At 36.3% G+C, this 20,427-nt stretch overlaps 1 protein-coding gene across 2 annotated transcripts; it reads right to left on the minus strand.

Annotated features, from left to right (window-relative positions):
* Positions 1 to 686: 686 nt before the first annotated feature.
* LOC306885715 (cingulin-like) lies at positions 687 to 19,571 on the minus strand. 2 transcript variants are annotated; one of them, XM_079442442.1, is made up of 21 exons: positions 19,420 to 19,560; positions 13,882 to 14,901; positions 13,311 to 13,411; positions 12,749 to 12,818; positions 9,442 to 9,566; positions 9,200 to 9,332; positions 8,756 to 8,968; positions 8,382 to 8,509; positions 7,205 to 7,231; positions 6,597 to 6,693; positions 6,231 to 6,443; positions 5,884 to 5,973; positions 5,505 to 5,747; positions 4,889 to 5,059; positions 3,213 to 3,374; positions 2,946 to 3,035; positions 2,766 to 2,849; positions 2,537 to 2,655; positions 2,343 to 2,451; positions 2,002 to 2,165; positions 687 to 1,694 (listed from the first exon to the last, which is right to left on the minus strand). In XM_079442442.1, exons 2-21 carry the CDS (start codon positions 14,890 to 14,892, stop codon positions 1,562 to 1,564), a joined length of 3,483 nt encoding a protein of 1,160 aa, XP_079298568.1. In that variant the 5' UTR covers positions 14,893 to 14,901; positions 19,420 to 19,560; the 3' UTR covers positions 687 to 1,561. The 2 variants fall into 2 exon arrangements, with proteins under 2 accessions (XP_079298568.1, XP_079298569.1); XM_079442443.1 differs by lacking the exon at positions 7,205 to 7,231 and having other exon boundaries at positions 19,420 to 19,571.
* Between the last annotated feature and the right edge of the window lie 856 nt (positions 19,572 to 20,427).

A 20,427-nucleotide genomic window follows, 5' to 3' on the forward strand; every position in this document is an offset into this window, starting at 1 on the left:
TTGATTAACAATGAAAAACATTTCTATTTTAATTTAGATTACTATCAAACATTGCTCGGATAAAACTAAATGAATGACCTGTCACTTATGTCTTTCTCACTGTACTATAAACACACTGACTGTGGCAAATATCTTATGAACAGTGTCAACAGTTCGAAATGTTTTATAATTTTACGTGTGTACTTCATGTAAAAAAAATACAGAATAGAAATAAAAAACCTGTATTGCAATTTACTAAATATAATTATAGAAGATACTTGAAAAAAAAAACAAAGCTCTTGATCTTCATTAATTGGTCTCTGAAGTTTGACATTTTAGAGTTGAAAACACTTGACCTTACATGTTTCATAATATAAAGCACTTATCCATATGCACATACACATAGTTTACAGTTAATTGAGCTGAACTAAAACTGCACTCAAAAAAAATCATAGCAGTAATGGACAAAAAGTGTCTTTACACCAACAACTGCAGACAAAAATGGTTAATTTAAAGGCTAAAACTATATTCCAAATTCAACCTAATACTGATAAAATAAAAATGTTTGCAGTTTATGGTAAAAACTAAAGAAAATGCTGCATGATGTCTACAGGAGGACAAGATAAAGTATTACAAGAGAATTTAGCCTTAAATTGAATAACACAAAAAGAGAGAAAAACCTCTGCCAGAGTAACATGACAAAAGTTCAGGTAATTCAAAACCTTTACTGCAGTGGAAGAATAAACTTTAAACACATGACAGTATATACAAAACATATCTAATATTATACAGTGTAATATGAAAAACCGTGTTCCAAAAACAGTTCTTAAAGAGTTACAAATTATCATCAGACAGGTAAATACATTCTGATTAATCTGAAAATACAGCACATATATGTCTCTGGAAAAATGGTCAAAAAGCAGCTTCATTTTTATTAGCTTTCTAAATGTATGATAACTGAAGGCAAATATGTATTATTTTCCTTTTTCTGTCTTGGCACAAAAGGTGTCATTCATAGTGCAAGTTTAGCTCTCAAATTAAAGCAACACAAAAAGAAGCCTTCTAAATATCCTTCATTATAATTTGCACTAGCGCGCAACATTAAAGATAATAAGGAGAACACTTACCATTTCATTTGAAATTTTATCTGACATTGAGGAAGTACTACTCGTCAAATTCCACTTTTATAAATGAACATGCAGCTTTTATACATTCCATCATGTATCCTTCATTCATATTTTTTCCATTACCACAGGAAATTTTGGTAATATGATTAAGGATGTCAAAAACACAACATCTGATTCAAATACAATTTACTACGAGTCTTCCTCATAAACTATTTTTCTTCAAAATTAACCAGTTTTAGCAAAACAATACTAAAGGAGCTTTTGGGTGACAAATCTTCACTCAGATTGCATTATTAGGCCTTCAAACCCATCTATCCCATCCACAACTGCTTTTTTTTTTGACTGTGTTAAATGTCACACCATTTGTATCATTCATGTCTCTTTCATTATTTTCACATTTACTAGAAAACAAAATCAAATGTGTGCAAAAAATATTTTCCTCCTCCTATCAGTCTTTAACAGTTGGTGGTCTGAAGTGGTGTTTCAGTGAGAATAGACGTGATGCTTTTTGAGTCAGAGTATCCATCCTCTTCATCAGAGCTCAAGGTGCTTCCCAGAGTTGGGCGTCGTGATTGATGAACCTTCCTCCTAACAAACAATCACACACATTATAATAGATAATGGAGACCAACATCAGCCATAGGACTGTTAATAGTATTGTAATTGAACCCTCTAGTGGCCAGAATGTTCATTACAACTAATAAAAAGGTTTATTCAACAAAACCGAGGCCTAAATACATCTGCTATCAATGATGGGATGTAACTAGCTAAAAGTAGTCACACTACATACTACACATTTTCACATCAGGCACGTCTGACATGTGTATCTTTTTTAAATAAACATAATATACATTATTCTTAATTATTTAATGTGGATATTTGATAGAAAACTCACTTGAGCTCGTTCTCCAGTGCGTTGACTTTGGCCTGCAGCACCTCCTGCAGCTCCCGCTGCTCCTCAAGTTCCCGCAGAACCTTCCGCCTGACGCCCTCCAGACGCTCCACCTCCCCCTCGCTCTCATCCAGCTGACGCTTCAGAGTCTTCACTCGCAGAGACAGCTATTAGAGACAAACACACAGCAGCTGTTTAGATACACACTGCTTCATCTACACATCATTTATAGGAATGATAAATAACATCATGAAAAAAAAAGATCTTTCTATTTTAAGTACATCAAGTACATACCCCTAATGTGCATGAAAAATACATGCATGTTTAAATGTGTGTGTGCTTGCCTGGTCTCTCTGCTCAGCATGCTGATTTCGCTCCTGGTCCAGGGAGGCTGTCACATCTTTAAGTTTCCTGTCCAATCTCCTCTGAGCTGCTAGAATGGTGTTTTTCTCTCTAAATGCACAAAAGACAGATAGATGCTTTATTTATTATTATCTAGTTATGTGCTGATTGTGTTTGTGCTGTTCCAGTTGTTTACTTTTCTTCACTACGCAAACGGTCCTCCAGTTCCTGAATCTTGTTTTCTAGCATTGTGACTCCAGTAAAGGGACGAGTCTGAGTGCCCATATCAGCGATACGAGACTTTAACTCCTTCACCTGAGAGATGATAGATCAAATATAGAGGGATGACAGAATGAATACAATAATAAATCTATTAATGTGAACAAAAACTGGCACAAGTCTATTAAAAAGGTGTCTGTGTGTACCTGTCTCTCCAGTGCACTCTTATCCATCTCAAGATCATGCCTGGCTGAACGTTCCTGCATGAGTTCAGAACGGAGCTGATCCACCTAGGAAAAAAAACATTAAAAACTGAATTTATATCCCTGTTTGTGTATAGCTTATGCTTGGAAACTAATCAAACATAAATATGATAATCTGTATACCTGCTCTCGACTGCGAGCGATGCGTTCATTCAGTAGCTCTGCTCCACTCTTCTCCTCATCCAACTCGATCTCTAATATCTTCACTTTGTCCTGAAACAAAAATGTGCACTTTTGAAAATCCATTTACTTGCATTACTGAAACAGTCTGTTTTCATTTCCCATCACTCTTAAATCATATGGACATTCAGAGAAGCCTCTAAAAAGAAAGACTGGGTGCGGTCTAGTTGGATTCACTCGGAAGTCCAGGTGCCAAACCTACACAGTTACCTCTATCAGACGGATCTCTCTGCTGCGGTCCGTCTGTGAGCTTCTCTCCGTCTCCAGCTCGTTCTCCAGGTGTTTGAGACGGCTGCTCAGCAGCTCTTTATCCAGCTGAGCGCTGTCCCTCTCCTCGGAGCATGACAGCAGTTCTTTCTTCAGACGAGACACCTGAGACACACAACAAAGCACTGAGTATCTATGGTGAGGTATCTGGAGGATCTATGGAATCTATCCGAGTTGTGAACTGAAAGGTTGTAAATTCAAACCAGAGCCAGATCAAAGGACCAGTGGATTGTTTAGCAATAGATGTAAATGTGCGTATGGATGGGACAATGCTTTGATATTCATGAAGGATGTAACTTTTTGATTTTTGGGTAACACTTTAGAATAATGGTCCATTGTTACCAAGTAACTATGCAGGAAGTAATAGGTAGTACTACATTAACACTTAACTTAATACTATTATCTAATAGAGAAGCAAGATTAACTAAGCAGTAGCAAATTTAGGACAAAGGTAGTTCTTTATTAGATAATTATTAAATAAAAATCTCCTCATTTAGAACTACTTGCGAACTATGACCAATTAACAACAGTAACGTCTTAAAAGTGAACAATTGGGTTCTTTGTGGAAACTAATTTATGAATATAATATCCCCCAAATAAGTCAAATACATTTTAAAATTGTGACTACTACTCTTACCAAAGGATGGATGTTCTCGGTTTATTCCAAACAAAAACATCAAATAATAATTCACTTAAAAAATGTTAATAATTAGGAAGTGATGCTGACAAACTCATGATTGAATTAGTTCACAATTATGAACTCTGTTTTATGTCAGTTCAATATGTATCCCACTCCAAATGGCCTACTGGTAAAATATCACTAGTGCCTCACACAAATATATGACTGTACAGTATGTGTCAGGGCCCAGGACCATTATTTTAAAGTGAAAAACACCTTAACCACTCAGTAATTACTCACACGTAAATTAATAAGTTATTTGATGTTTTATATCTGACACATACTGTACAGTCATATATTTGTGTGAGGCACTAGTGATATTTTACCAGTAGGCCATTTGGAGTGGGATACATATTCAACTGACATAAAACAGAGTTCATAATTGTGAATAATTCAATCATGAGTTTGTCAGCATCACTTCCTAATTATTAACATTTTTAAGTGAATTATTGTTTTTATTATTATTCTATGTTATTGTTTGAGATAAACAGAGAACATCCATCCTTTGGTAAGAGTAGTAGTCACAATTTTAAAATGTAGCCGACTTATTTGGGGGATATCATATTCATAAATTAGTTTCCACAAAGAACCCAATTGTTCACTTTTAAGACGTTACTGTTGTGATTAGTAATTAATTGGCTATTCTTTATTAATTGGTCATAGTTCACAAGTAGTGAGAAGATTTTTATTTAATAATTATCACATAACTAATAAGGAACTTCCTTTGTCCTAAAATTGTTATACTTACTGCTTAGTTAATCTTGCTTGTCTATTAGTTAATAGTATTACATTAAGTGTTAATTTAGTACTACGTATTACGTCCTGCATAGTTATTTGTTAACAATGGATCGTTATTCTAAAGTGTTACCGATTTTTGCACTATAAACACTATGTTGTACTTTAGCACTATGTGTATGTAGTGAAACCTGGTCTGTCTCACCTCCTCCTGGGTGGTCTTTAGGAGGGCCTGCGCTCTCTGTTGTTCAACCAGCCTGTCTTTACTGAGTCTCTGAGCATCCTGCAGCTCTCTGCGAGAACGATCTCTGAATTCATCCAACTGAGACTGAAGAACCTGCACCGACTGATGTGAATCTCCCATTATAGTCTCCATCTGATAGAAAGAAATTAACAAAAAAAAAACAATTAAAATATATCTCCAATAAATGCTGTTCTTTTGATCAAATCACCTTCTATTCATCAAATCCTGAAAACTTTGATAATAATGAGAAATGTTTCTTGAAGCAAGTCACATATTAGAATTATTTCTGAAGGGTAACTGGAGTAAAAATGCTGAAAATTCAGCTTTGCATCACAGAAATAAATTACATTTTAAAATATATTTGAATAGAAAACAGCTTTTTTAATTTGTAATAATATTTCACAATATTACTGTTTCAATGTATTTGTGATCGAATAAATGCAACCTGGGTGAGCATAATAGACTCGTTTCAAAAACTTTTAAAAAATATTGTACCAACCCCAAGCTATGTATAAATTATGTACATAATTAATAATAAATAGAAGCATTTATTAACCAAACAAACACACCCACACACCTCCTTATTGATCTTCTCCAGCGCTCGGTCCAGCAGTCTTTTCTGCTCCTCCAGGTCGCTCTTGCCACGTCTCAACGCTTCTCTTTCTCTCTCCCTCTCCTCCAACCATCTGCTGAGCTCCTCTTTCTCCTGACCCAGTCGAGAAACTGCACGCCGGGACTCCTCCAGCTGGTTCCTCAGGCTCCGGTTCTCATCCTCCAGAACATCTGAGGAGCTGTCAGGAACACTGGAGTGCAAGCGTGTCTGGAAATGAAAAGAAGAAAATATATTTATTGTACAAGGAAGACTAAAAACTAAATCTGAAGAGATGAACGATTACGCCAATAATTTTAAAGCGAAATGCTTTAAAAGGCTATTTTGGATTTTAGGGATGTTTTACCATGCATGCTATTCTCTCTCTTAAGCGAGCATTGGCCTCTTGAAGCTCTAGGTTGCTTTCAGTGTCTTGAGAATGCTGTGATGTGGAGGGCTACACAAACAAGAAGTAAATAGAACAAGGGAACAAACATTACATTGAAAGTACTTTTTATTTTCCTCAAGAAAGTGAAAAGCTGTTTAAAGCGCCAAAATCCCAGGATATCAAAACATATTTAAAATTCAGCATGTTGAGCGAGAGGTTAGACCAATGAGATTTGCTGTCCTAAATAGGCCAGTTAAACAAATATGGATGAAATAAGATTTAATGCACACTGTTAGCTCTTTAATAATCATCATTTCAAGAATTACCTGTTGTGTTTTCTCCAGCGCTTTTGTGATTTCCTCTTTGTCTTTTTTTGATTGATCTATTAATCTGTCAATCTCTGCCTTCAGCTCCTTCTCTCGATTCTCATTGGCTCTTGATACTGATTTAAGCTCCTCCTCCCTTTTTGCTGCCACTGCTTTCTGTTTTTCCACTTCTGAAAGAGCTTTCTTCAAATCATCTTGGCACCGTTGCAGCTCCTGAAAATGCACAGTAACTTTTATACCAGGCTAAAAAAACATTATCTACGTCTCAAAATTCAGCATTTACAGCGTATAGTTAGCCGTCACAGTGAGTCTTTTTGAACCAAAGAAGAGAGAAAACAAATTGTGGCACTTGTATTTGTATCTTACCTTCAGTAAAGAGTTTGAATCAGTTTCATCAGGCTGTTTCTTAACTGTGAGCAGCTTCTCTTCCAGTTCCTTCTTCTCCTGCTGAGCCTGCAGCAGCCTGTCCAATGAGACAAACACAAATTAATACACACAATGGTACATTCGGTATTAGTGCAGCTATTCACTAAAATGATTTCATCCAGAAGAAGAATCAACATCCAATAGAAGAATCTGTTATTTCAGAATCATGAACAGAACTGAAATGATTTATGACATGAGAAGAGATTTGATCAAGATTCGTTTGAGTGTCTATTTGGATCTGCTGCACTAGAACTTTTGACATATTAGTAGAAGTGTTGTGTTGTGAGGTATTGTATATGATGCACCAGCTCGGATAGTGAGAATACAGGATTTTAATTTGATTAGTCTTAATTATAGCTGAGTTATTAGATTTTATAACCTGCATCCAAATTGAAACCAGGTTAATAGATTCTAGTTTAGTGTGTCAGTTTTCACTAGGGCCAGATTTTACAACAATTTACTGATTTACACTAAAACACCACATCATTTATAGTTAATTGATTCATTTCTGCTAGTAGTGTCAGTAGTTATGCGCCTACAGGTCTCACTTCTGAAATGCGCTGCACTGCCCCCGTCTGGCAAACAAGAACCAGAAGTGAACACATGAAACAGAAAGACAAACATTTAACAAGCACAACTGACATGAACATGTAGCATGAAGCTCATAACAAAAAATGCAAACAAACTAAGACAACATATAAAACATAACGAAACCTGTAGGAAGAGAGTTATAGTGCTGATCAAAACCTGCTGTATAAAACCTAAATGTGCTTTAAAACATCTCTGTTCTCATCATACACTACCGTTCGAAAGTTTGGAGTCTGTTTTTTTATAAGAAATTAATACTTTGCATTCAGCAAGTCAAATGACAGTCATAAATAAAAATACTATTCTTTTGATCTTTCTATTCTAATAATCAGCAAAAAGGTTTTCAGCAGTGATAATAATATGCAATAATCTTATTGTTTCTTGAGCAGCAATTCAGCATATTAGAATGATTTCTGAAGGTTCATGTGACACTGAAGACTGTAGTAATGATGCTTAAAATTCAGCTTTGGCTTCAGAGAATTTTTTTAACACATATTTAAATTTAGAAAATGCAGCTTTGGTGAGCATAAGCAATCTTACAGACCCTAAAATTTTGAACAGCAGTGAGTGTGAACTGGATAATTACACTATCTGTGTGTAAAAAGTAACACATCAGGCAAAAGAAATGTGGACCTTTTATCCTACAGGACCAGAAGACAAAATTCTAGCCAAACATACATTATACGTATCAAAGTCTGAATGTAAATAAATAAAGGGCGTTAGTCACAAGATGGTTTGTATATGACTACAGATGAGTCTCTTAACTCCTAAGACAAATATAGACTTGAACCTTGGAGCAACACCTTAAGATCTTACTAAACAATTTATGAAACTATAAAACAAAGTTTTACGTGATTATGGCTGCATAGCTATGGAGATATGTTGCTAAAATACTGTAATTTTAACTCTGATGGTTGTTAATCATAGTGCCTGTTTCTAATGCTGGATACCCGAACATTACTGGTGGGCTTCACTGCTCTGTATAAAGTTAAAATTAAACACTACCAAACAGTCATTAGATCCGATTCATATCACATAACCGATGCTCGCCGTCACTCATTTTGTTGAGAGTCACCAAAAATTTGGCATCACTGTATAAATATTTCAAAAGTTGATGTTTCATGTGTCAGAGCTTACTCTCGGTTGGCAGAGCTAAGCTGCTCCTTCCATTGGTCGCTCTGCTCTTTGTACCCCTCCAGCTCCTCCTCCAGAGCTAAGATGGAAACATTAACCTTCTGACGCTCCTCCTCGATTTCCAGCTGAGACTGCGGATAAGGCCAGAGAAAAAGGGTATCAGTGAAAACTTCAATTCTGTACTTTGCACCCATTCAAGATTGCTAAAAGTCCTTCTCAAAACGGTTCGGACAACAAAACAGATCACACATCTGAATCGATCCAACCAGCCATAACATGACAAGTGATAAAACATTTCTCTTGCATGTTAATCCCCGTGAGGGAGGGACTCAGAATGTCAGATACAGGCATTCATTTGTCTTGTAGTGTATGTTCACCTGTGAGACGGTCTCCATGCTGTAACGCAGGGCGTCCATGTCTTGACTGTACTGCTCTCTCAGGGCCTCCATCTCTTTATCATGGGACTCCACCTCATCCTTTAGGGCTCCTTTCAGAGCGGTGAGCTCTCGCTCTCTCTGCCTCAGTGTGTCCTCCAGTTTCTGCTTCAGCATCAGAGACTCTGACAGCTCTGCCTGCACCGTCATCAAGTCCTGCAGAGAAAAAGAGTGTTTAAGGGAAAACAAACTCAATTTAACTTTCAAAATCAGCTTTATAAAGAATAGACAAACAGATAGATACACTTATACAGTTAGTACACTTAGTAAATCAGACATCTTGGTGCAATATGTTATTAGGTATTTAAAGCATTAAAGAAGGCCGAGTAAGGGTCATTAATGGCAGACATCACAATCATTTTGTATGTTCTGTGTTTGTGTGCGTACCAGCTGCATTGTGTCAGACTGAGGTGAGCTTTCCAGTGTTCGTCTGAGCTCCTCCTGGAGCTGAGCTAGTTGATCCTCCTGCTGCTGTAAGCGAGACTCCGCTGCCTCTCTATCCATATGCAGCTGCACCATTCTGAAGAGAGGAAGTAAATATCAGACAAATATAATTCAAACTCCACAAGGTTATATTTTCTGTTGGAAATGCACATTTGCTTCTTGTTATAATGCACATAGAGACTCACTTGTCCTGGTTTTCCTGTAGTTCTCTCTTGACCTTGTCCAGGAGTTGCTGTAATTGTGTGTTTTTGTTGAATGCCTGCTCCACTTCAGTCTTCATATTGCTGTCAGTCACTAAGATCTGTGGACCCTGTGAAGCACAAAACCCCAATGAGCTTTAACAATAAATATATAAAGCTGTACTGACAGCATGCTGAAAATTCACACTTACAGTAACACATTTACAATAAAAATCTATGGGTTTAAAAGCAGTGTCAAAATGTGTCTCTTATGATCAGTAAAGTTATTTAAATTATCCTTGTAGTAATGGGGCTACTGTTCAAGGCAGCGGAGCAAGTTGTACATTATTGACGTAAATCCCGTAAAATTCCTTTTTGGTGTCTTGCGTGCATTATGTGAAAATTATAGGCTATTATTATAATATATAATATTATATTATTATTATTATTATAATAAATAGGTAAATTTTTTAAATATTTATTAATTTACTTAAATTCTTAAATGTAGCATTACATTAAGAATAATGTACACCAATAAACAAAGAATTCCCTAAAATTATAATTAAAATAAAATATGAAGAGGACCTGAAAATTAAAAAAAAAAAAAATTACTACTGTGCTGGAACCATAAGGATTTGTTTCCATTTTTAATCATTTAACCATTGAACAAAAAGTCGTTCAATTTGCCATCAATGGGCCTAATCAAACCAGAAAACCCCAAAACAAACATGCATATTTCTACAAGGAGGATGAGCGGTGTCATCTTGGGGCTATGCATTCATCTTACAGCAGTAATTTTTCTTCAGATGTCCCCTCAGGATTCACTGCATACCGTCTGAGCTATCATTACACTAGTTATTCTTACTATCAATCACATGATTGTGAGTCCTGACTTCTGATACAGATATGCCTAAATGAATCATCTTATATCTGCACATGGCTGAAACACAAATAATTAGATCTGAAACATGCACACAGCCAGTGGGCAGCTGTGTGCTCCTCAAATAACCCAGTCCTCTAGGATATCCCATCAGACCATTCAACTGCTGTTGCCATCATGATAATGACCACGCATGGCTACTACGAGGTCATTTGAACTGACCTCTTGTGTTGCAGGGTCTAAAGTTACTTCTTGAATTAAAAAAGAACTCAAAGTACTATTAAAGTCATCCTATTAGAAGTAAACTTCCAACACCAATGTAAATCAAAACAATTAGATGTAGATCATTTTTAGGAAGAATACAACCTAACAGCATCACGTAAGCTCAACTGATCATCATACACTTCCATATAAAATACATTATGTTTTTTAAAGAAGTGTCTTATAATCGCCAAGGCTTCATTTATGTGATCAAAAATACAGTAAACATTAATATTGCGAAATATTATTACAAATAAAGTAATGGTTTTCTATTTGAATATATTTTAAAATATAATTTATTCCTGTGATGGCAAAGCTGAATTTTCAGCATCATTACTTCAGTGTCACATGATCCTTCAGAAATCATTCTAATATGCTGATTTGCTGCTCAAGAAACTTTTTATTATCAATGTTGAGAACAGCTGTGCTGCTTAATATTTTTGTTAAAATCATGGTGCATTTTTTATGTTCAGAACTATAAATGTTCAAAAGAACAGCATTTACAGAAACATTATAAAATGTCTTTACGGTCATAACTTTTGATCAATTTAATGCCTCCTTGCTTAATAAAAGTACCAACTTCTATCTGAAAAATGTAAATAGTAGTGTATAATTTCAGTATGAACACCGTCAACAATCTACGAATGTCTGAAAAGGTGTACTCCATGCTAATGAGCTTAATTAACGACAGTCGCAACATCTCCCAGCAATACTGCCCACAACAACAACAGAGTTTATATGCATGGACGAGCACTCAGTGGGATATGACAGCGTAAGAGGCCATACACCGAGTGTCCATTAAAACCATATCCCAAACAGACATGCTGAGGCGCCCACAGGTTGAGGGGAAACCCTCCCTGACAGGCATCCATTTCCAGTGTAACTTAATTATTGATGGATCACAAAGAGCGAGCTCTCAACCACGCGTCCCTAATCAGCTTTCCTTGTTGAGACGACGGTTGCTAAGAGACCGCAGGAGGATATTTCACATGCAGGAAGCTTATGCAAACACGTAGGCTAACAATATTATACAGACACGCACGCCCATGTATGTGTGTTCGTACAGGAAGATACAGAAACCCCGTCTTTAAAGGGATAATTCCCTCCAAATGAAAATGATTTACTTACTCTCATTTTGTTCTAAAGCTGAAAGGGGTTACTTCTCTTGAAAACACAAAAGGTGCTTTTATTTTAGCCAATATCCTTGCCACTTTTCAGTTTAATGAAAGTGAATGAGGACTGGGGCTGTCAAGCTCCAAAAAGGACATAAAAGCACAGTAAAAATGTAATTAAAGTGATCATTTAAGTATCATAATGTGTTCTGTAGTCATATGATAGCTTTATGTGTGCAACAAACTAAGCAACAAAATATAAGTTGTTGTTCACTGATAACCTGGTATAAGAACCAGATCAGTCTGATTCATGAACAAATCACTGATTTTGACTGGTTTTGTGAACTGAATCAATGGTTCACTGAAAAGATCCAATTCAAAAGCATGATTCGTTAACAAATTGGGCAATCGACATCTCTCTAATCAACAACATACTAGGAAAAACAAGTGAATTGAAATGTAGTCAGTTGACTTCAGAAAACTGAAATATAGAACTTAAGTCGTATGTACCACTTTCCTGGTATTTTCATGGTGCTTTTTGTCATTTTGGAGTTTGACAGGCCCAGTTAATAATCAAACTCAATAAATTATTATAAAAATTAATTTAATAATCAAAATTATATTACACTGGCCAATAATTTTCTAAAAAAATAAAAAAATAAAAGTCCCCTTTTGTGTTCCATGAAACAAAGAAATTCATATAGGTTTGGAACAACATGAGGTTGAGTAAATTATATTTAAAGGGCCAGTGCACCAAAAGTGAAATTCCAATAACGCCTCTTCTTAGCTGACCTACTCTCTTTAAAATGCATAATTTTAAGATTATGGTCTCTTTAACAAGCATGCTCATTTCTTCACAAAAATACTTGTCTTGTTGCTGTTATGTCCTCTCACGGTCTCAAAATATCTTTCTCGCAATCATACAAAACAGGGACCGATATGCAAACCATGGGCACACACACACCCTCTCTAGATGTAGTTTCCTCATTCAGCAGACACTGCTGAGCGCTATTCAGTGCTGGGAAATGCAAACTGATTTATTGAATACAAGCATGCTTACCTTCACCCCACAGAACCTTTCATGAATGAGGCTTGCTTTGCGTTTGATGGCTGACTCACTCTCAATAGACCTAGTGTTAGAAAATATGAAGGGAAATTGAATGAGCCAGAGACAGACTAGATTATGGCATGTTCTGAAGAAAATGTAAGAGGTATAGGCCTATGCCAGGGTTTCTAGAGTGTTTTAAGTGGTTTTAAGCAGGTTATTCACTTTAGTATAGCGACCAATTTTCACCATTAACTAGTTGTTTATTAGCATGCCTATTTTTAACATATCTGCTGTTTATTAATACTTATAAAGCACAAATTCTGCATGACAATATTTTATGTCCCTAATCCGACCCAATACCTAAACTTAACAGCTACCTTCCTATTACTAAGCAGCAAATTAGGAGTTTGAGGTAAAAGTCGTAGTTAATGGTTTGTTAATTGCGAGAATTGGACCTTAAAATAAAGTGTGACTGTAAGTAAGCATTTATAAAAGTACCTCATTGTGACAACCATATTGTGAAATACATTTATAGGCGATGTGATGCTCTCTAAAATAAGGATAATTATTATACCCCTCTTTAAGTAGGTTGTAAATGGCTTGTTTGGTCTGGGCATCCTCTCCATTTCCATTCTCTGCACTCGTGGTCTGGCTCTTAATGAGGTCAGGGGTCACCTGGAAAAAAGACATATCAAACGTGTGTTATTTTTGAAATTCCATACATAAAACTACCCCTGAAATAGGTGCTCAGAGAGCCAATCAAAAATCTTTGAGGCAGTTCTCTAACCAAAGTTGTATGTTTAGTGCTGGACTACATCCACTCCAAAATACAGCCTTCCAATTTTTAATTGGTTAAACTTTCTGATTGGCTGGAAAAAAAACATGAAGATGTCCCCCACACATTTTTTTCCAATGTTTACAGATTTTTTTAAGCATGCTATTCCAAAAAGCACCTTTAAAGTTATAATAAAAACAATGTAGAGACAGATCTTTTCTTCCATACTGTGAAGAAAATCTGAACGAAATGGACTACTTTTAAAAGAAAAATGTAGTGCAGGGACTTGGTTGTATTCAAAGGTTACTGATTGGATTTTTAAGGTGTGCCAACTTTATGCAAGAAGAAGAAAAATATCTTGAGGACTCACTGGTTTCTTTGGTAGAGCAGGTGGAGCTTCTTTGGGCACAAACAGCTTTGGAGATTGGCTGAAGGTGAGGGGTTTGGAATTGGGGATAGTGGCCACTTTAGCCACAGAGGTGGAGTCTCGTCCTAGACTGCCGGTTGATGGTTTCGGTGAGCTGAGTTTGGTCACTGTAGCTGGAGTAATAGGAGCATAGGGGTTTATCGTTGGTAATGTTGGTGGTGGCTCATCTGTAGGTTTATTGAGGGCATCCACACTGTGAGACCGAACTCGGTTATCAAGACGAATTCGAGTTTGGGGTTCTGAGTTTGAAATATCACCAGAACTACCACCACCAAACCGGCTAATGAGTTTATTAATGGGAGCCAGTGACTTGGTGTCTATAGCTGGGGCTTTGTCTTCATTCAATGAGGCTCCATTTAGCCCCGTCCCATTCAGACCACTCCCAATACCATTCTGCCTGACCTTCCTAAGCCCTGCTTCATTAAATCTATCATTGTCCTTGTCCATTTTGGGAGCCAGAGCAGAAGGGGTGAGATGTTCTGTAGTCCTGGGCTCAGCTTCTCCTTGAGTCCCTGCCTGTCCGTCACCAGGTGGCCTCCTTAAGGGGCTCCCAAAATCCTCGTCTGGAGAACTAGGTTGGTCAGTGGTGATATAGGAACCCTGGGGAGTCCGAGCCCCTTCCCTTTGTCCCAGAAGCAGGGTGTTGTATGGGGAGGTTTGAGAGACAATTGGAGCTGAGCTCTGGATTTGTGGTTGAGTCTTCAGTTGTACCCCGTAAGAGTCCCCCTTTTCTCCATCCTTAAGCACCACATATGGCTGTCCTGAAATGCCTTGCACCCGCACAGCTACTCCATACTTAGACGGCGAAGGAGCTCCGTTGCTGACGCCACCAACTCCACCAGCCAGTCGACTCTTGTCTGGGAACCCTCCGCCCGCGTCGTCCAAATCCTTGATGAAGCGAATCTGGACACCATAGTCCAGAGGGGGTTTCCGGTCTGCTGAGAGGGAATTCATTGTAACCTGCTGTGGTGCCAAGACAAAGAATTTAATAAATCAGTGCACTAGCCCATTTAGAGACTAAACTAAAAGGCTAGACTGTTTGGTGGACTATTTGAGAAGCCCAAAGAGGGCACGGATACACAAAAGAAGCCACAACATAAATTACAAAGCAATGAACCAAAACAGGGTAAACACCATAATTAAATTTTCAACTGAAAACAAGTCTGTGTGGGATAGATTTACAGTCTGATCAAAAGACTGTAGAATGTTTAGGTTCAACAGGAAGTGACACTATTTTCACAACCTACATTCTCTGGAGTTTTTTTGTCTACTGGAAATCTTTTGCAAAGACATTTTTTCAATGCCAAGTCAGCTGAACAACCTGCTGTTGGTTAGAAAGCTGTACAACCCATTGAACATGCTTGTGATTCATGCACATTTAAACATGGGATGGAATTTAGGGCCCACAAAACATTCACAAGAAAATTTTGAAACAACATCTTCTCGGTGTTGTTATCCTTAACTGAAACCATTAAAAATTGTTTCTGTTAATTGACAAAATAAAATAAAAACACATAAGCTGAAATACCAAAATTACAAAAACTAAAATTAACACACTGAACACAAAAAGTACATACTGAAGTATCGACTAATACCTTTTTGAATTAATGGTGTTTTTTTTACAACCAGAATGGCAAGCAATTCATTCAAGCATCTAAGCTTTTTCAGAAAAATGCTTAGTTCTATTAGACTTGATGTTGTTTTGCTGCTTCCATCTTGGCTCACCTTTCAAATATGTGTTGGACTATTAATATTTCCCAAGAGACCATTTAACAAACCACTCTCAACTCCTTGATATAGTGTCACACTTTGGTAAATAGAAATAGGAGGCAGTTTTGTACGCGACACAGCTATCAGGTATCGGCACAGGTATTGAGAGTCTTCTCACATGTGAAAAGAGAACGATATTGTTTGTGTGTGACAAACAGGTGTGCCTGCTGCTAGGAGCAGGTTCTAGCACATTCCACTCTGCTTCCTGTCTTCCCGTTTTCCTAGAACACAGTTCCAGTACGCAGGAGAGCTAACATTAGCTCAAAAAACAGCTTATCATTGTGACGAGAACATTCCTCAAATCATATCAAAGCACCACAGAGCATGTTTGCATGACGGATCAAAGATGCCGAGTCTAATCTGCTGATTAACTGAGTCACTGGAGTTTAAAGAGACGCATATGTGCTCTATTGTATAAAGCATGTGATGCAGAAAACCTCCAGAGCTTTGCAGGGCATCATCTAAAGCCTGCGTTTTACCACCTCATCGGTGTGTGCAGCTTAAAGTCTTGAAGCTAATTTCTTTCTGCAATCTCTATACAAGTCAACAAATGCTGTGTGTGTAGTAGTATGTTGCATCCTGTGTTAAACACAAATTTATAATGCACCAGCATAATGCTGGGGGGCAAAAACTGTGAAGACTATAGAGAGCTAAAATAACAGTCCACAAACTCTGGTCTATCAATGAATAACTTATTGAAACAGGGGTATTTGGTTACATTATAACTGTCAGTGCCTCTGTTGAGCCATTAGGTGTGATTAACTACTCAAAGTAAGCCATTGTCTTCCTCGCATACACGGGATTCCAGCCATTCCTGCAAAATGGAACCCACCACGTGATTTCTCATTGGTTAAAGGAGCAGATTAATTATGTGAAAACTGTATATATTTTAGTTTCTTGTTAAGACAACATGTGAGTGACAAATAGGTCTCAGAAAAATATATATATACTTTCACCAAATGATAACTGTTTGAGGTTGCAAGTTTTCCAGGTTTCTCAAATTATTGCATTAGAACCCATGTGTTAACATCCGCCAAATATTAAAGCTACAAACTTATGAAAACAGGTCTGGATAGTTATGTGAATGTGGTTTTCACCCTCCACAAGGCACTGGGTCCAACCTGGCATCAGAATGGCTGTTTGTTCTTGGAGGAATGTTACTAGACTAGATCATCAGTTCTCTGTACCAGCTTCCATTCATGCAATAGAATTAACAATAGAAAATATTGTGCCGAACATACTCTTGACTACTTAGAAAAGCATGTGAAGATTGATTTCTTTGTAATAAACCAAATTACCGCCCCATTTCTGACCTATTTTATGCAACAATAATATGCAGATTTTATGCAGATAATTTCTAAATTCTAAAATGAAGCCTTAGATTTGGCATGTTAATTAATGAACAATGATACTCAGTTTCCCCTTTTTTTTTTTTTTTTTATTCAACCACACTAATGGTAATAATTTGTCACATCTAGGGTTGCAAAGGGGCAGAACATTTCAGGTAAATGTTCCACCCCTTTGCAACCCATCATGTATCACACATAATTTTGGATATTTAAAGTTGCAATGAAATAGAAGTACTGACCTTTTTTTTCTTCTTCTTTTGAGCTACATCCGAATGTAACAGATGATCAAAATAGAAACAAATGCATTTAGAAAATAGATTTATTTACTGCATATTTTAAAATCAAATAATTTGGATTTACTTCCGTTTTCCCTTGATTTCTTGAAACTTTACACTCAAACCACACTCAGATTTCTAGAAATAGATTTTCAGTTCTGTATAAATGACTCACACATAAAAGGCACTTTATGTCAACCCCTCATTTAAATGTGTACACACAAACACCACATGCACTGTTACAGATTATTATAATGACACACTAACATGACTCATCCCAGCTGCATGTTTCACATGAAAAAAAAAAAAAAAAAGGATCATTGATCATCGCTAAATGTTGAGAAAAATTGCTCTCGTTTAAAAAAAAATACCTAAACAGATTTGTTAGGGTTTTATTTACAGTTTCTACTCTCTTTGAAAATATTAGTACCCTGAGGGTACTTGTGTCTGGATTGGCTTTAATCCATTAATTGTTTTCTTGGCTGAATGGGGAAAATGCTATTTATGTCAATTATGTCAACACAGTCTTTAGCCCAAATATGGACATCTTTCACTTTTCATCACTACCAAAATATCACCAAATGTGGTCTAAATACCTGCTATTTAATTTACATGGTCCCCAGAAAGTAAACTCTTAACCGAGTGGCATTGTACAATATGAAAATTATTCTAGACAATTTCTCTAACAAACGTATAACTTTTTTTTTTTTTCCTGAGCCATTGTTTTATCCACTTTTTACCCAACTGTCCCATGGTTATTTTAGTTGGATGCATGAAGTCAATCCTCCACAAGTTCATACAGGTGTCTGAGCAGAATAACCACATGAACATATTCCACAAACATACGACTGCCATTCAAACATAGGAGTTATTTTAATTCAAACATATGAATTTGAATAGCAATAAATAGTAAATGTGTTTTTCTCTGTGACTGGAAAGAGTTAACCAGAAAATGAAAAAGTAATTTTCCTCTTTACTCTGAAAAAGTACATATAGTTTAATTTTTGTGATTTTTTTTTTTATAATGTGCTCTCGTCTTCATTACAATGTTCTTCTTTAATGTTTTGTAATTTGACGCAATGACATTGATTTTTAGTGTTATATCGATATCTTGTCCCCTTAAACAGACAATCACGATAATTTAAGGTAATATCAAGGGCTCTGTCATAACTAGATATATATAAGCTCTTTCCTTATTGAACATAGTAATATGATAGCTTTTGTTGACAAAATACAGTTGCTTGATTAACTGATATCCAAGCTCATAAACAAGAAAACAGGATTTTAAAAACAAGTATTCTTAAGGAAAATACCGTCTATATGAGTAGGCTATACATGTACCATCTGTTGTGTACTTATTCATTGCCATTATTTCATTGTCATTTAATTATTTAGATTTTATTTGCCAGATTATTATACTATAAAGGACAGGATAGAATTTGGGTTTGAGGCTAGATTGGAGTTGTTGTGTTATTTACAATTAGACTCCACTATCTTCTAGTTACACTGTGTTGGAAATAACCAAGAGCTAAATATTAAATTACACTGAGACAGGCACTTTTTAGAGGAAAACAGCATGTTATTTTAATACACGGGGTTAAAAGTTACATCAATAATACAAAAAAGAATAAAAAACTCATGGCTACAGTTTTGACTTATTGTTTAGTTTTGTTGTCCTTCGACTTTGTAAAAGATATAGACACAAATGTACAAACATATGCAATCAAAACCCCTTTAAATCATATGGCATACTTAAAATTGGCAACTTTGTCAACACATAATATACAAAAATGACGCTGATCGGTTCTACTGAGATGAACGCAGGTCAAAGTCATACTGACTTTGTTTTATAGACGCCTGGATCAGCTCATCTTCTGTGATCCAGTCTGCAGCTTCAGATACAAAGCAACAGGTGTTTCTTTGCTTCGCTCAGCAGAACTCCAGCGTAATTGTGAAACCATGTGATTATGGATTATTATAACTACTGAAAGGCTGGACACAAACCCGCAGCCATGAACAGCAACAAAAACAAAAAGCCCAATGCAAATATACACCGCTGGGTAAACAAAGCCATTCCTTCTGCTTACCTGTTTTCCGAAACCTTCAGCAATGACCTTCACAAGGCACAAAATAATAAAGAAGCTCTGTTTAGTGTCAATTAAAAGCTCCTCGTTGAGACCGAGGATGGACAGTCCATGCAAAACTGTCAGTACGTTTTTTCCGAAACAACCTGTTGCTTTACGTCATTGATCCGCCCCTCCTGAGCGCTCATTGGCTGGAGAGTTTTCCCAAGGCCGGCCGATTGGAACACGTGATTGGCCGAGATCCAATGTCAATCAAATACAAATAATTCAGGGCCCGTCCATTAAACAATTTAAGAAACTTGATGCCATTGTTTATTCCCGTTTTTGTTTTATAACAACACACTAAAAATAACAATAATAAAGTTGTGAAAATAAACTATAAAATACGTGTATCATAAAGTCATTAAGGATAACATAAGTTTTATTTTTAACGTTCTTTCTTATAAAGATTTTAGTTAGCAGATTTGTAAGTTTTTTAGAATATAGTGTCAAAATTGAATTTTTTTTACCTAAAATAGAACTGCAACACTAGAACAAATTTCTGTGTTAATCATTTGCAAAATGATGGATGTGTGAATGATTTAGACATTTGTTCCGTTCATGTTTCATGAATGTGGCCATAGCTTACTTTAGCAGTACGCACTAGTTTATACACCCAAAATTTACATTTTTGAGGCATGAGTTTCCTCGGATATTTACAGCAGTTTTTTTTTCTTTTTTTAGTAAAATAAGGTCTGTGGTTAATATTTTTAGGGACTTTTGTTTTTAAACAAATTAGAGTTGACAAAAAATTGCTAAAACTATCACAAGAATTGATGTGTTTTATAAACTGTAGCAGTCCTTGCATAGCAGCTTGTTAGCAAGCCTTTTAAAAACACAGAATCATCAAAATGCAAGACTGAGATCATTTAAGTTGTTACAAAACATGCACCCTCAAAATAGCGTTAACCACAGACTTTATTTTACCAAATTCTAAAAAAACCCCCAAAAAAACAGGAAATTCCAGGGAAA

The sequence above is a fragment of the Barbus barbus genome, assembly GCF_936440315.1.
Source record: "Barbus barbus genome assembly, chromosome: 19".
In the NCBI taxonomy this organism is placed as follows: Eukaryota; Metazoa; Chordata; class Actinopteri; order Cypriniformes; family Cyprinidae; genus Barbus; species Barbus barbus.